The sequence below is a fragment of the Syngnathus scovelli genome, chromosome 14 (genome assembly GCF_024217435.2).
Source record: "Syngnathus scovelli strain Florida chromosome 14, RoL_Ssco_1.2, whole genome shotgun sequence".
Taxonomy (NCBI): Eukaryota; Metazoa; Chordata; class Actinopteri; order Syngnathiformes; family Syngnathidae; genus Syngnathus; species Syngnathus scovelli.
Genome location: NC_090860.1, coordinates 6,929,764 through 6,942,427, shown reverse-complemented (window position 1 = coordinate 6,942,427; position 12,664 = coordinate 6,929,764). Strand labels below are relative to the sequence as shown.

At 39.2% G+C, this 12,664-nt stretch overlaps 1 protein-coding gene across 2 annotated transcripts; it reads left to right on the top strand.

Moving 5' to 3' along the window:
- The first annotated feature begins 6,450 nt into the window (after positions 1-6,450).
- Positions 6,451-12,262, top strand: gale (UDP-galactose-4-epimerase). Of its 2 annotated transcripts, none has more exons than XM_049739767.1 (11): positions 6,451-6,566; positions 7,709-7,832; positions 7,915-8,030; positions 8,699-8,812; positions 9,009-9,185; positions 9,257-9,370; positions 9,483-9,549; positions 10,185-10,270; positions 10,564-10,641; positions 10,762-10,876; positions 10,974-12,262. In XM_049739767.1, the coding sequence occupies exons 2-11, from the start codon at positions 7,712-7,714 to the stop codon at positions 11,036-11,038; spliced, it is 1,053 nt and encodes a 350-aa protein (XP_049595724.1). In that variant the 5' UTR covers positions 6,451-6,566; positions 7,709-7,711; the 3' UTR covers positions 11,039-12,262. The 2 variants fall into 2 exon arrangements, with proteins under 2 accessions (XP_049595724.1, XP_049595723.1); XM_049739766.1 differs by having other exon boundaries at positions 7,909-8,030.
- Positions 12,263-12,664: the final 402 nt, after the last annotated feature.

The following is a 12,664-nucleotide window of genomic DNA, read 5'->3' as shown; positions in this document are numbered from 1 at the left end:
ATGTCCTTTCTTTATTTGTGTATACACCTTATCTAAATGGAAATTGTATAGTAGAGGTACTTTCACAAGGTAACATCTACATGTGAATGATCCTTCTTGAGCCCCTGGCGGCGAATACACAAGATCGCTCCCCAATCATTGTTGTCATGTTGTGGCATTGTGGAGACTTTTGCATGTTTCAGTCATTGTGATGGAGGCAAACGAAAGAAAGAGATATTCCCATTCTGATGATTGAAAGAGGAAAAATAGTCACGATAGTGGCATTGGATGGTGAAGACAAGTCAAAGGTAGACTTGTTGCTTGTGAAAGAAAGGAATCCTTTTGTAGTGCCAAAATAAATTCAAACACACGAGCTTGCGCCCTGCAAGTTCAAATCTTTTGAAGACACGGCATTCTGGTTAATATTGCATTTGTGGAAGATGAATGGAGGGGCAAAATGTTATTATTTAATATCATTGTTTTTATACATATAGAATTTCTCATTAATATTATTATTATTTTATTTATATATTATTTATTTCATTTTTATATATCCATTTTGCCTGCTGTCAACTCAAAATGAGATCACAGTTGCTCAGGGCTCAACAACCAATCAACGTCACATGGCCAAACTCAGAAACCAGTTGAGCCTTCAATAACGTGGTAGGAATTCATTTCATTTTTATCTAATCTAATGAAAGAAAAAATGATTGAATGAGTTGAATCTTTGGGGTGCTTTGGAGGACTCATAAAGATCTGCTTGCTGTTCACTCAAAAGCATTTAAAAGCATGCACTCTTTGATTTTTTAGATTGATTACACTTGTCTTATTTCATGAAGCCATTGTGTCAAACTCTAGCACACGTCCGTCTGTCACACGCATTGTGTGTTGTGTTGTTCCTAAAGAGAAAAGCATTTCCCTCCAATGCTTTGTTATAACTTCCTTTCAGGGGCAGCAGACTTGACCTACTCATTCCCTTTAAATCCACTCCTATTATTTGTCAGTGACAGCCACCCCTTGGATGGCAGGGGCCTCTCGCAAAGGTACAGGGTCGTGGACGCCCCAATCCATCTCTGTCTGCCCAACGATTGATTGTGATTTAGTGCGCAAGCCCCCGAGATGGTGGGCTTCCATTCTGGTGAGCAATAGGTGGGACCCCTTTGACTCCCAGCACATGGCAAGCAGAGGCTAGGCTAGGATGAGGGGTCAGAGGCAGCTGGTGCTGGAAAGTGGGCTGGATTTGGGGGGCTGGATAGAGGCAATGGGGGTGCTGCATGGATTACAAGATCGAAAATGTTAAAGATCTGGGACACCCCCCATCCCAAACTAACAGACTGAGTCTATCTCTTCACCCATCCATCACTCAGCAACCTTTGTGGGTAGCATAACGATTGGTAGCTAATCATTTTTTATTATCACATGGATAAAGGAGATGACAGTGACTAAAAAGCAACAACACTGTAGTCAGAAAATCATACGGATTGTGATCATAAACCAAAAAAAAACATCTGAATGATTCCAAAGACTTTTGGGAGGACATTTTATGGACTGATAAGATGGAATTTGAGTGTGTTTCCAATCACGTTTGGCATAAATGTAACACAGCATTTCAGAAATAAAACATGGTAGTGGAAGCATGATAGTCTGGGGCTGCTTCGCTGACTCGGGATTTGGATGACTTGCAGTGTTTGATTGAACCACACATCCTGCTCTCCAGAATGTTGTTTGTGACTTCAAGCTGAAGGGGCTCTAAAGCAGGACAACCATTCAAAACACACCGGCGGTCAATTTATGAAAGGCTTAAAACAAGCAAAAATAAAGCTTTTGGAGTAGCCTAGTCTGGACTCATGCTGGACTGTGGACAATCAGGCTCAAACACCCTCCGGTGTTAGCGAATTAAAGCAATTCTGCAAGAGAGAGTGGGCCAAATTATCTCCACAGAGATGTGAAGGACCGAATGCTTGATTTCAGTTGTTGGTGCTGAGAGTGGCCCAACCAGTTATTAGGTTTAGGGAACAAGTGCTTTTTTTCACTGGTAGCATTTACTCTATACTATGTATGTATAGAAATATGTATGAATGTATTTATATCTATCTTATTATGTATATTAATTGTGTGTCATCTATTTTCTGTTATTTTTCGCAATTAACCGTAATTTGATTGCATTATCATGAAATTTTTCTTGAAACATCCAGTTAAAATAACTACAATAAAAAAATATACGAAATGGTGATCAAGGATTCAATCGTATTATATAAGGAGGTGCCCGCACATTTAATGAAATTATCTTATTTACCTCAATATTTCTGCACAATTTTCTTACAGTTATGAGATATAACTGTGGTAGGGAAATACTGCACTGACATGCGGGCCTGCTGTGTTTGTTTGCACTTCAGTTAATGGTTAAACGCAAGTGTGTACATACTGTAAGTGGTGGAACCGGTTGAATTCCATGAAATAATTAGACGTCCCAGAGTTTAATTTTCAATCTATACTATCGCTTCGATTGCTGACGTGTAAAAAATGACAGAGGTCACGTAATCCTTATTAAGAATATGATGTTTCATTAATGCTCCAATGTCCTTGTTCTCCCTCCAAAATATGCAACCCATAAACGAGTTGATTAGATACCAGAAGGAAATGACTTATCGAGAGTAAACAAAATGATTTTCAAATGTCATCATTAGACCGGGGCATGTTTGGCGACATTTACATCCCAGTGTTCGTAGATTCTAGCTGTCAGACTCTCTTTACTGGGCCACTCTGCAAATATAACTCAAAAAAAGCCTATTTCAAACCCAGATCCGGCGGAATTGACTTTGTTCAGCGTGTGAGAAAAAGCTAGAGTTGTGACAGGACTTCTCATGGCTGCTTCACCATGACAACGCAATGCTTCGTGCGATTTTTTTCCTACTTTCCCTAAATCAGGAAACCTGACAATAATAGTTTGAAGAATTATCTCCACAACTGATGTTTTTCCCTCAAAAAAATTCAAAAATATTATTTATTTTAAAACATACTCTGAATTTGCTTCACCCAAATACCTTTAATGTAATGCTCCAGTAAATGCATTTGGAAAACAGCGTTGATGTGTATTCATGCAGGTCAGCGCATTGTCGGTGACAGGAAGTTGTGTCGGCCAGGTGAATGCGTGGCAAGGAACCTGATCTGCTGTTGACAGAACAGGGACAGGTGCTCCAGCCAACCTAATCCATACATGCATGCTTGACTCAGGTCATCCATTAAGGTAGATTGATTCAAAGCTTTAAAAGACCACTCTCTGCAATTCCCGGGATTTACCTTTACTGTTGCCGTGATACCAAATTGTAGTAATTCTACATGAGCTGCACCGGAAAATGAACGTAATGTTCAATGTTTGCTTTGATAATGCGTGCAAACATTTTGCCAGACAAAAGATGAGCGGACGTGTCTCGCCGTCAGGCACAGGGAAACATAATTCAGTTTCTTTGGGGAAAAAAAAAACAACGTTAGCTGGAAATTTATGATGGATGCTAGTGAGTGGCAGGTTAATCTAAGATAACCACATCACCAACTTGTAAAAGCACATTTGCGTTGCTACAGTGTGTTATTATCCAACCCACTCGCACACGAACGCACACCTAAATGCCAAATAAAGGTTTTACAGGCAGAGCGCTTTCTGCTTTGCTCTCATTGGCTGAGAGTTCTGCTGTGGTCTCACCTGTTATCCACAGCCCAGTGGATGGTAAACACCCTCAGTCAGACCTGCAGGGGAGAAGAAGCCCATCTGGCCAGCCGCATTAACAACCACCTCTTTAACAATAGCTTCCAGGAAAGAGAGAAGGGTACAACAGGCCATATCAGCCAATAAAAGTAGGCTATGCATGACATTTAGCGCCTGATGCCCGGCTTAACTATGTACAGGCTTACCTAGTGGCTGCATCAGCCCTTGGCAATAAAACAAAAAGCAATCGAGCCAAGCTTTGAATAAAAAAAATAAAAAAACGCCTTGTTGCTCTCGTAATTTCTCTGCAAACATGCATAGAGGGGATTATGTCTGAGTGTGGAATGTTCACATTTTATTCTCAATAACTGACTGGCAGATTTGTTTATACCACAATTATTTTATTTAGAGAGTCTGGGGAATATTGTTTTCCAATTTGTTCAATTACTTATGAAAAGAGTGTTGAGAAGCGCATTAGAGCGGGAACCCAACGGGTAAATCTAAAAATCACTGTATCAGGCAGTTATTTGACTGAACAGCGCCATCTCGTGCTCGTGTTCAGCAACTCTGGAAAGGCGACAAAAAGGAAGAAAAGAAATACGTATATATTGTAATCTAGCGTGTCTCAAAATGAGATGTGAAGAGCACAAAAGGAGGGAGTGAAAACAGAGCAGAAATGGTCGGGATGAGGTTTGAACAGCAAGCAGTGGGCTCGCTACAGCTGCTGGCACTAATGAGCATAATTACCACAGTAATAACATTAGCCTATCTGAGGGAATGGAGGAGAAGGACAAGTGGTTGTATTGATGTGTGTGTGTGTGCGCGCGCCCGCGTGTGTGCGCGCGTGCGTGTGTGTGTGCGTGTGTGTGTGTGTGCGTGTGTGTGTGTGTGTGTGTGTGTGTGTGTGTGTGTGTGTGTGTGTGTGTGTGTGTGTGTGTGTGTGTGTGCGTGTGTGTGTGTGTGTGTGTGTGAGTGTGTGTGTGCAGGCTGACCATACCATCTTACTTGTAGCTTCGTTCCCCTTCCCTGAATCTCAATATCTCTTTGTTAGCCCACAATAATTGTGTTTGGGCCTCATATCCGCCCTATCAGATTGGAGTTTGTACAAGGTAATTAGCAGAGGAAGGGAAGCCTCCACACCAGGAGGACAAATGCCCCCATGACATCATTGTGAAGGGGAAGGCATCCTCCTCCACCGCCCCCCCGTATCTTCTCCGCCTCCGATTCATCTTTTATGTCATTACGTCTCGGAAGGAGCGGTGAAAAGGTCAGAAGGGCAGCAGCAAGTGAAAGTTGATGACATTGAAATGCTGCAGACTCGGGATTAAGAATGATGGAAAGAAGAAGTGGTTTGAAGGAGATTTGAGATAAGATGGAGAGCTGTGGTGTCGCTGCAGGCCTGTAATCTGCAATCAGCTTTGACTAACGGACAAGCACGAGAGGAAAGTTCTTGGCGTTAATGCAGCTCGCCTTTCAGTGGGAGCCTGCTACATCCTGCTGGGAGTCAGGGGGGATGAGGAGAGGATTAACTGGCACTCTGGTGGAGAGAGATGAAGAGAATCAGATGGGGACCCTGTGGATGGTCACACCCTTGCTCGTTCCATCCATTACGTTCTTTACCACCCCCCACCCATTTCAGTGAATCAAAGCCCTGTATGCTTTTAAAGGTGACTTAGGTTTGGAGACATATGCCATAATGCAATAAGAGGCAAAATATTGTCACAAGGTGCAGTGGAAAGGTGAATGGCAACAAACTTTAGATTTAAAAGTCAAGATGTTATTTTTTCACAATGGCTCCTGTTGCATGCTCTCTTTTTACTTACCTTTACTGAGCCAAGACATTTTACATAGGATTTGATTAATTAACTAATTGCAAGAGCTAGTGGTTACAAGTGGACTAGCAATATAATGGTTTGTGACAGTCCTAGTTGAGAATTGTAATTGCAAAGCCTAGACAGACTGGGCTGGCACTTGAGTGATTTTGACCCTCAAATAGTTTTGAGATCGTGGAAATTGATGTAGAGCACATTACAAAACATTTAAATAAAATGAGAATTTATTTGTTTGTAAATGTCTTTCATGGTGGGTCTTATTTATAGATAAAACATTGCTCATGTTTCACTTTTGGCATCCAGCTCATATTACTCAATATTTTTAATCACATCAAATATAATTCAAGGTAATTCAATTATTTAATAGAACATTTGTTTTGGTTTATTTATTTATTTATTTATTTATTTATTTATTTATTTATTTATTTATATAGGGACAATGCACAGTAATAAACATCAGTATAAAAACAAATGTAAATATGCCGGATTACTTTTTTTTTTTTTTAATTGAGAAGCAAACATGACTGAAAAAGACAGTTGTTTACAGTACTTAAGGTCACGGATCTGAAGAATGATGGTGGTGGGGTGATACGTGGCACTTTTCCTGTCCACTGCCATGTCGTCGCAGACTCAGGTAAGCTTGCTTACAATCACCTTTCTGTGTGCAGAGGTATAAGCAAGAGCTTACATACGAGCTGATGTCTGATGTCAGTGCCAATTTCCGCAGAGATGAACCTTTCAGAATATAATTTCATTATAGTATGTACAGAGAACATCACGACGTTATCAACTGTAGTAAATATTTTAAATGCATAATTATATAAATATTGATGTCATTTTTTAAGCTTGTTTGAGTTTGATTTCATATTATTGTGATTTTTAATCATCTTAAGTTTTACTTTGAAAATACTTATACAGGAAATTTTATTTAAATGGTGAACTTCACTCGTACACGTCATTGAGGAAGTAAAGGCTACTGCAGGAAAGGCACTTTAAAACGTCTTCAATTCTACACTCCCCTCTCATTTCACGATCACCGGAAAATAATTTAAGTGAGTATTTCAACTCGAAAACAGCCTGGTGTCATTTTTGAGTGATTTGTTCGCGAACAATTTGTGACCGGTTTTAATTGCTCAGTTAATACGTTACTTAGATTTAGTGTGTATGAAGAGGCGTATTTAAAACGTTTGTTGACTTATGTTATATTATAATAAAGTTAATTCTCCGCCCTCTCTCTCTCTCGGCCCCTCCTCACCCTTCATCCAAACTCCATTAACGCTGACCAAACTCTAGTGTCGAATTTAAGCCCAATCCAAACTCTGAACTGACCGCAATTAATTATTAAACCCAACATTTTGAATGTAGTGCGAGAGTTTTTCATCGATATTCGTCTCGCGGCAAAATCTCAACCACTTCCTGAAGTAATCACGTGATACAGTCGTGGCAGCGAGGCCGAGACGTCATCATTACTGGCTCCTCCTCTTAATAAAATCAGGGGGCGCTATCGCCTCCTACTACTGCGTTTTCCCCTATTCTTGTTTTTGAGAATGTACAATCCAATTACACGGCAGACCATCTAAGATACAGGTGTCAAAGTCAAGGCCCGGGGGCTAGATACGGCCCGCTACATCATTTTATGTGGCCCGCGAAGAAAAATTGCGCATCAAGTTCGTGTCATTACTAGAATTGCAAATTGTCTTCACTTTTAATAACATCTTTTTTTTTTAAATATTTGACCAGTTTTTACTCGTCTGATTTGAAAATGAGTTATTTGTCAGTTTGTTCTGTAGCTTTTACTGTATATAATATGAGGTGCTCATACATTTATTTGGTTTGACAGTCATAATGGCCCTCCGAAAGAAGCTACGACTAAAATGCGGCCCGCAAAAAAAAAAATTAGTTTGACACCCTTGATCTAAATGAATCTTGGTCACTGTGATGCAGGGTTGTGACTATTTATTTGGGGGGGGGGGGGGGGGAATCGTCTCCCTGGACTTGCATAGAATGAAAAATTGCACAGAATGGAAAAGCAAATGCAGTACAAGAGCACAACATTTCGTAAAGTGTTTATTGACGATCTAAAAATATCTACTTCTTTCTCACTGTCAATTTTTAAATTTAAATGGTTTCTGTGAGCCACTTATCAGGCGTTTGATGATAATGATGATGCTGATATGCTGTCTTTGATGTGCAGAGAATGGCACAGAAGGTGCTGGTCACGGGCGGTGCAGGCTACATTGGGAGTCACTGCGTTGTGGAGCTTATTGAAGCTGGCTACCTACCCATTGTGGTTGATGATTGCAGCAATGCTGTAAAAGGTAAGCTGCTAAAGGCGTGTGTGTGTGTTTTTAGCCAGGTGTGGTCTTATTTGCTGACAATGCATATGCGTTATGGATGGAGGAGAAGCAGGTGTGCCCGAGAGTTTACTTAGAATACAGAAGTTTCTGGACACCAGCATTGAGTTTCATGAACTTGACCTTCTGGACAAACCTGCCCTGGAAGGAGTTTTTAAAAAGGTTAGTACGGCCATACAACATGATTCATTCATGTACTTTGTACATGAATTCTACATTTTTGCAAATACATTTTTGCAATACAACATGATTCATTCAAGTACTTTGTACACAAATTCTACATTTTTTGCAAATAAACCTCATTGCTCCCAAATTTACAAACACACTATTAATTGCTACTACATCTTTTCACTGCATTTGATACAGACCACCAAAAATAATGATACATGAATTAATAAGATAATAAAATTGCACTGTGGATTTAAAGTTAGCACATGAGAGTTCTGGAGTTTCAGGTTTCAATCTTTGCTGAGTTTGCATCTTTTCTCCAGTAACTCATGTCAAAAGTTGAAAATATGCATATTAGGCTAATTTAAAACTCGGCATTGCCCACACAGGTGAATATGAATTGTTGTTTATTTATATGTGCCCAGCAATTGCCTGGCAATCAGTGCATGGTGTTCCCTGGCTCTCACCCAAAAGTGAGTTTAATTTACTGTAGTCTGCCATCAAAGAGTAATCATTAAAATATCCTAATTACAACAAATTTAAAACCCATTCCAAAGTCCTCTTGTTAGGTTTTTCCAGTGTATCTAAAATATTTTCCTGTTCAGAGTGCTCATTATTGTCACGTGTAGAGTCGATTCTTTCAAGTCTAATGTGCGTCACAGCATTCTTTCAGCGCCGTGATGCATTTTGCTGGCCTGAAGGCCGTTGGAGAGTCGGTGCAGCAGCCGTTACGCTACTTCAAGGTCAACCTTACCGCCACCATGAACCTACTTGAGGTCAGTATAACCCAACTCCATCTGCACTACGACTTGATCACACTTTGTACAAGTGTTTATCTGCTTAGGCCGTGTCTTATTCTAGCCTCGCTTTTTAAAATAAAGCAATTAGACTCTGCCTTTGTAGCTTGATTAATTGTATGCTTGCCAAGTCTCTGTAGCGCTGCCTGTGTGCCATAATTGTGTGCAACCGCAGGTGATGCAGACTTACGGGGTACACAATCTGGTGTTCAGTAGTTCGGCCACTGTGTACGGAGACCCTCAGCGTCTGCCCATTGATGAGAAGCACCCTGTCGGAAATTGTTCCAACCCTTATGGTAAAACCAAGTTCTTCATTGAGGAGATGATCAAGGACCAATGCAAAGCTGACAAGGTACTGAGTCGGCGGGGGGTCACATATGCATGGAAAAAGAGGTTATTTTATTATGTGCGCTATGTGAGCAGAGTTGGAATTCAGTATTGCTGCGGTATTTCAACCCCATCGGTGCGCATTCCTCTGGCCTCATTGGAGAGGACCCTCGGGGTATCCCCAATAATTTACTACCATACGTTGCTCAGGTACATAAATGCTGTGATGGTTTTTTTTTTTGTTTTTTTTGTTTTTTTTTTTTAAAACTGTAGTTGCAAATGATGAAGCATGGTATTGCATTACTCCCTCTCTTCATAATAGGTTGCTGTTGGGAGAAGGAAGGTGCTCAGTGTATTTGGAAATGACTATGACACACCAGATGGGACAGGTATCTTATTTTCTTTTTATTTATTTTTTTTTAAATCTAGTTTATGGCAAGTTACATACATACCTTTTATTTCATTTAGAAAATGTGAGTGACTCTGCACACGACACTGACTATATCAGCATGCAGCTGTACATATATTTTCTAAATATTTTTTTTTAGAATTTTTCATTTTCTCTTTCTTTATTTTGTCCCTTTCATTATGACTCAGCAGGGCAGTAGTTGTGCCCTCTATTGACGATTCGCCACGGGAAGAAATGTACGTTGTATTAAAAAAAAAAAAAAAAAAAAAATGGAAAAAGGCAGGCTAACTGTTATCTGGTAACTACATTTCAGTGGCAAACCATTCTTGTTATTTCTGCTGAAGGGCTGGTGGATGTATCAGACAAAAACTCAACCCAACCAGTTGCTCCAGCATTTGTAAACAGTGCGAGCGGAGTCCCTGGCGGGTAATGAGTTAAGATCGTTTTTAAAATATTATAGTCACTGATCCTGACTTTGATAAGAAAAGAGGGGTGCTCAAATTTGGCCCATTCATTAGTTTGTGTCTACCCTGCTTTAGAAAAAATAATTTCATCACTATTGAAAAATACTTCATCACTATTGAATCTAATGTGTAATATATTTTCTCTTTCAAGGTGTGAGAGATTATATTCATGTTGTTGATTTGGGAAAGGGACACATAGCTGCGCTGAAGAAGCTGAAGGACAATTGTGGGTGCAAGGTAACAAAATGGGAATAATTCAGAGTTCTACTGGAATTAAATATTAGTGTCTTACCAAAACTTTGTGTTTGACAAAAAACTTTCTCATCACCATGTCAAACAAGCATGCGCTCATTCAATTGTATTCAGTTAATGGTGTTGTTGAGTATGTGTGCATGATATGCACTCGTACAGTGGATAATGAATTATTTTTTGATTGATTGATTGATTGATTGATTGATTGATTGATTGATTGATTGATTGATTGATTGATTGATTGATTGATTGATTGATTGATTGATTTTTGTCAACAGGTTTACAACCTCGGAACAGGAGTCGGGTACTCGGTGCTCCAGATGGTGGATGCTATGAAGAAGGCATCAGGGAAAGACGTAAGTCGCAGAGGAAGTATTTCCTCTCCAAAATAAAGTCATCTTCTCAATGGGATTCAAATAAGAATAGGAACACGCCATTATTTAGTGAATCGGAGGTGCCATCTTATTTTTCTGTAGATTCCTTATAAGATTGCTCCTCGTCGAGAAGGAGATGCAGCATGCTGTTATGCTGACCCTCGTCTGGCTGAGAAGGAACTCGGCTGGAAGGCTGACTTTGCACTGGAAAGAATGTGTAATGTTTTCCCACAACTTCTTCTCCAAAAAAAAAAAAAAAAAAAGCCAAAAGCATTGTTTATGAAGCTGATATTTTAATTTATCTTTGCGTGTAGGTGAGGATGTTTGGCGCTGGCAGTCGATGAATCCCACCGGATATTCCAAAGAGGGAACTTTTTGACATAGATTTTTTTTTTTTTTTTTACTTCTACAAAATCAAAGGGACTAAGCACACAGGTTGTTTTTTTTTTCATATTTTAAGTAATAATATCAAGGGGGAATATCATATACATATATTTTATGTTTAGCCCATTGGAGAGGGAACCTAAGAATGTGATGACAGAAGTGGGTGTTTAAAATCAACCCTACATACCTCACAAAAGTATAATGAAATATAATATAATGGGTATACTGTATCTGTATAATTAAATACACATTCAGACTTGTCTTAAAATTGATATACTCTAATAATCATCAAGGGTGTTAATTTAAAATTCCAAGTATTGCTGTATATGCAAAGTGATGGCATCCCACCACTTTTAAGACAGTTAGAAAATACAGCCAATACAGCCTCGCCAATATTTTTAAAGCAGATGTAATGCCTCCACTTATGTATTTTATTTTTTGACCATGGTGACCTGCAGATTTTCTTCAAATCTATTGCGTCCCAGCTGTGCAAAATATTTGCATTGAAATAAATAGTCATTAAATTGACAGTCGCAGTAGAATACTAATGACTTTTAAACATTTCTTTTTTTTTTTTTATTTACTTTATTCCTATGCTTTTAGCTTTTGTTTGAAATAGGTGTGCAACTTCCTTTCTATGACAGTTACAGACTTTAAAAATGTGGGAAGGCCAGTTGTTACATCTTATAAGAGAAAACTTTTAAATCCTGCTTCCTGCTAGTATGGTAGGAGGATAACCAAAAAGAAAAAGAAGCCAGCAACAATTAAGGTACCATCATGTTTTAAATACTTTTCAAACTCTGTTGCTTCAGACATGACACAATGAACGATCTCCAAAGCTCTGCGGCGAGACACTACCTACAGTCATAAAGTTGACCCCATTTTGTTAAAAGAAGTTGGACACAATCACATTTAGCTTAAAACAGACCTAAGGGACAGCCAAACCTATGACTTCCCACTGCATGAAAAATACACAACCGGGACGCTTAAAGTAAACAAACAATGTCACGATGAAATTGCACGTAATAACCAAAAGTTTGAGAAGCTCCTAAATGATGGCCCTGATAGTTTTTGTGCTAAAGCCAGCCGGTGTGCTCTTCACTAGGCAGCACTGTTGAAAATATTGTCTGCGATTATTATTTTTCAGAAAGCTGGTGGAGGAATTTGTGTGACACACTTTAATTTGATGTACAATAAATACTGCATAGTAACTTCATAATTTGGCTTTATCGGTACTCCTTTCATATTATGAAACTCCTCAATGGTTAAGAGTCATTTATTCAATATCAATCAGTCAAATAGCTCTGTACATATAATTGTTCTTCACATGGTAAGTATAAGGCGAACACCTGCCCCCAAAAAATGTTTAGCCCCCTACCCGGATGAAAAAAAAAATTCCACAACTTCAAGTTGGCAACTATATAAATTTTCTGAGTTTTGTTTGTTGCCTCCAAATTGTGTATTTTCTCTTTCTGTACTGATCTCCAAGCAATACTTGTGAGATAAACTTTATAGAGGTGCATTTCACACATTTAAGTATCATCTGGATGTATTGAATAGACCCTGAAAGAAAAATCCTTGAGTGCCTAAATGAACGTGAATATTGAATTGTGTAGTCTGC

Bases quoted from the DNA above. Each gene is read 5' to 3' on its own strand.
- gale (XM_049739766.1), top strand. From the start codon at position 7,712: ATGGCACAGAAGGTGCTGGTCACGGGCGGTGCAGGCTACATTGGGAGT. The intron at 9,371-9,482 runs GTACATAAATGC...TCTTCATAATAG, and splicing joins TACTACCATACGTTGCTCAG to GTTGCTGTTGGGAGAAGGAA. The intron at 10,877-10,973 runs GTAATGTTTTCC...CTTTGCGTGTAG, and splicing joins CTTTGCACTGGAAAGAATGT to GTGAGGATGTTTGGCGCTGG.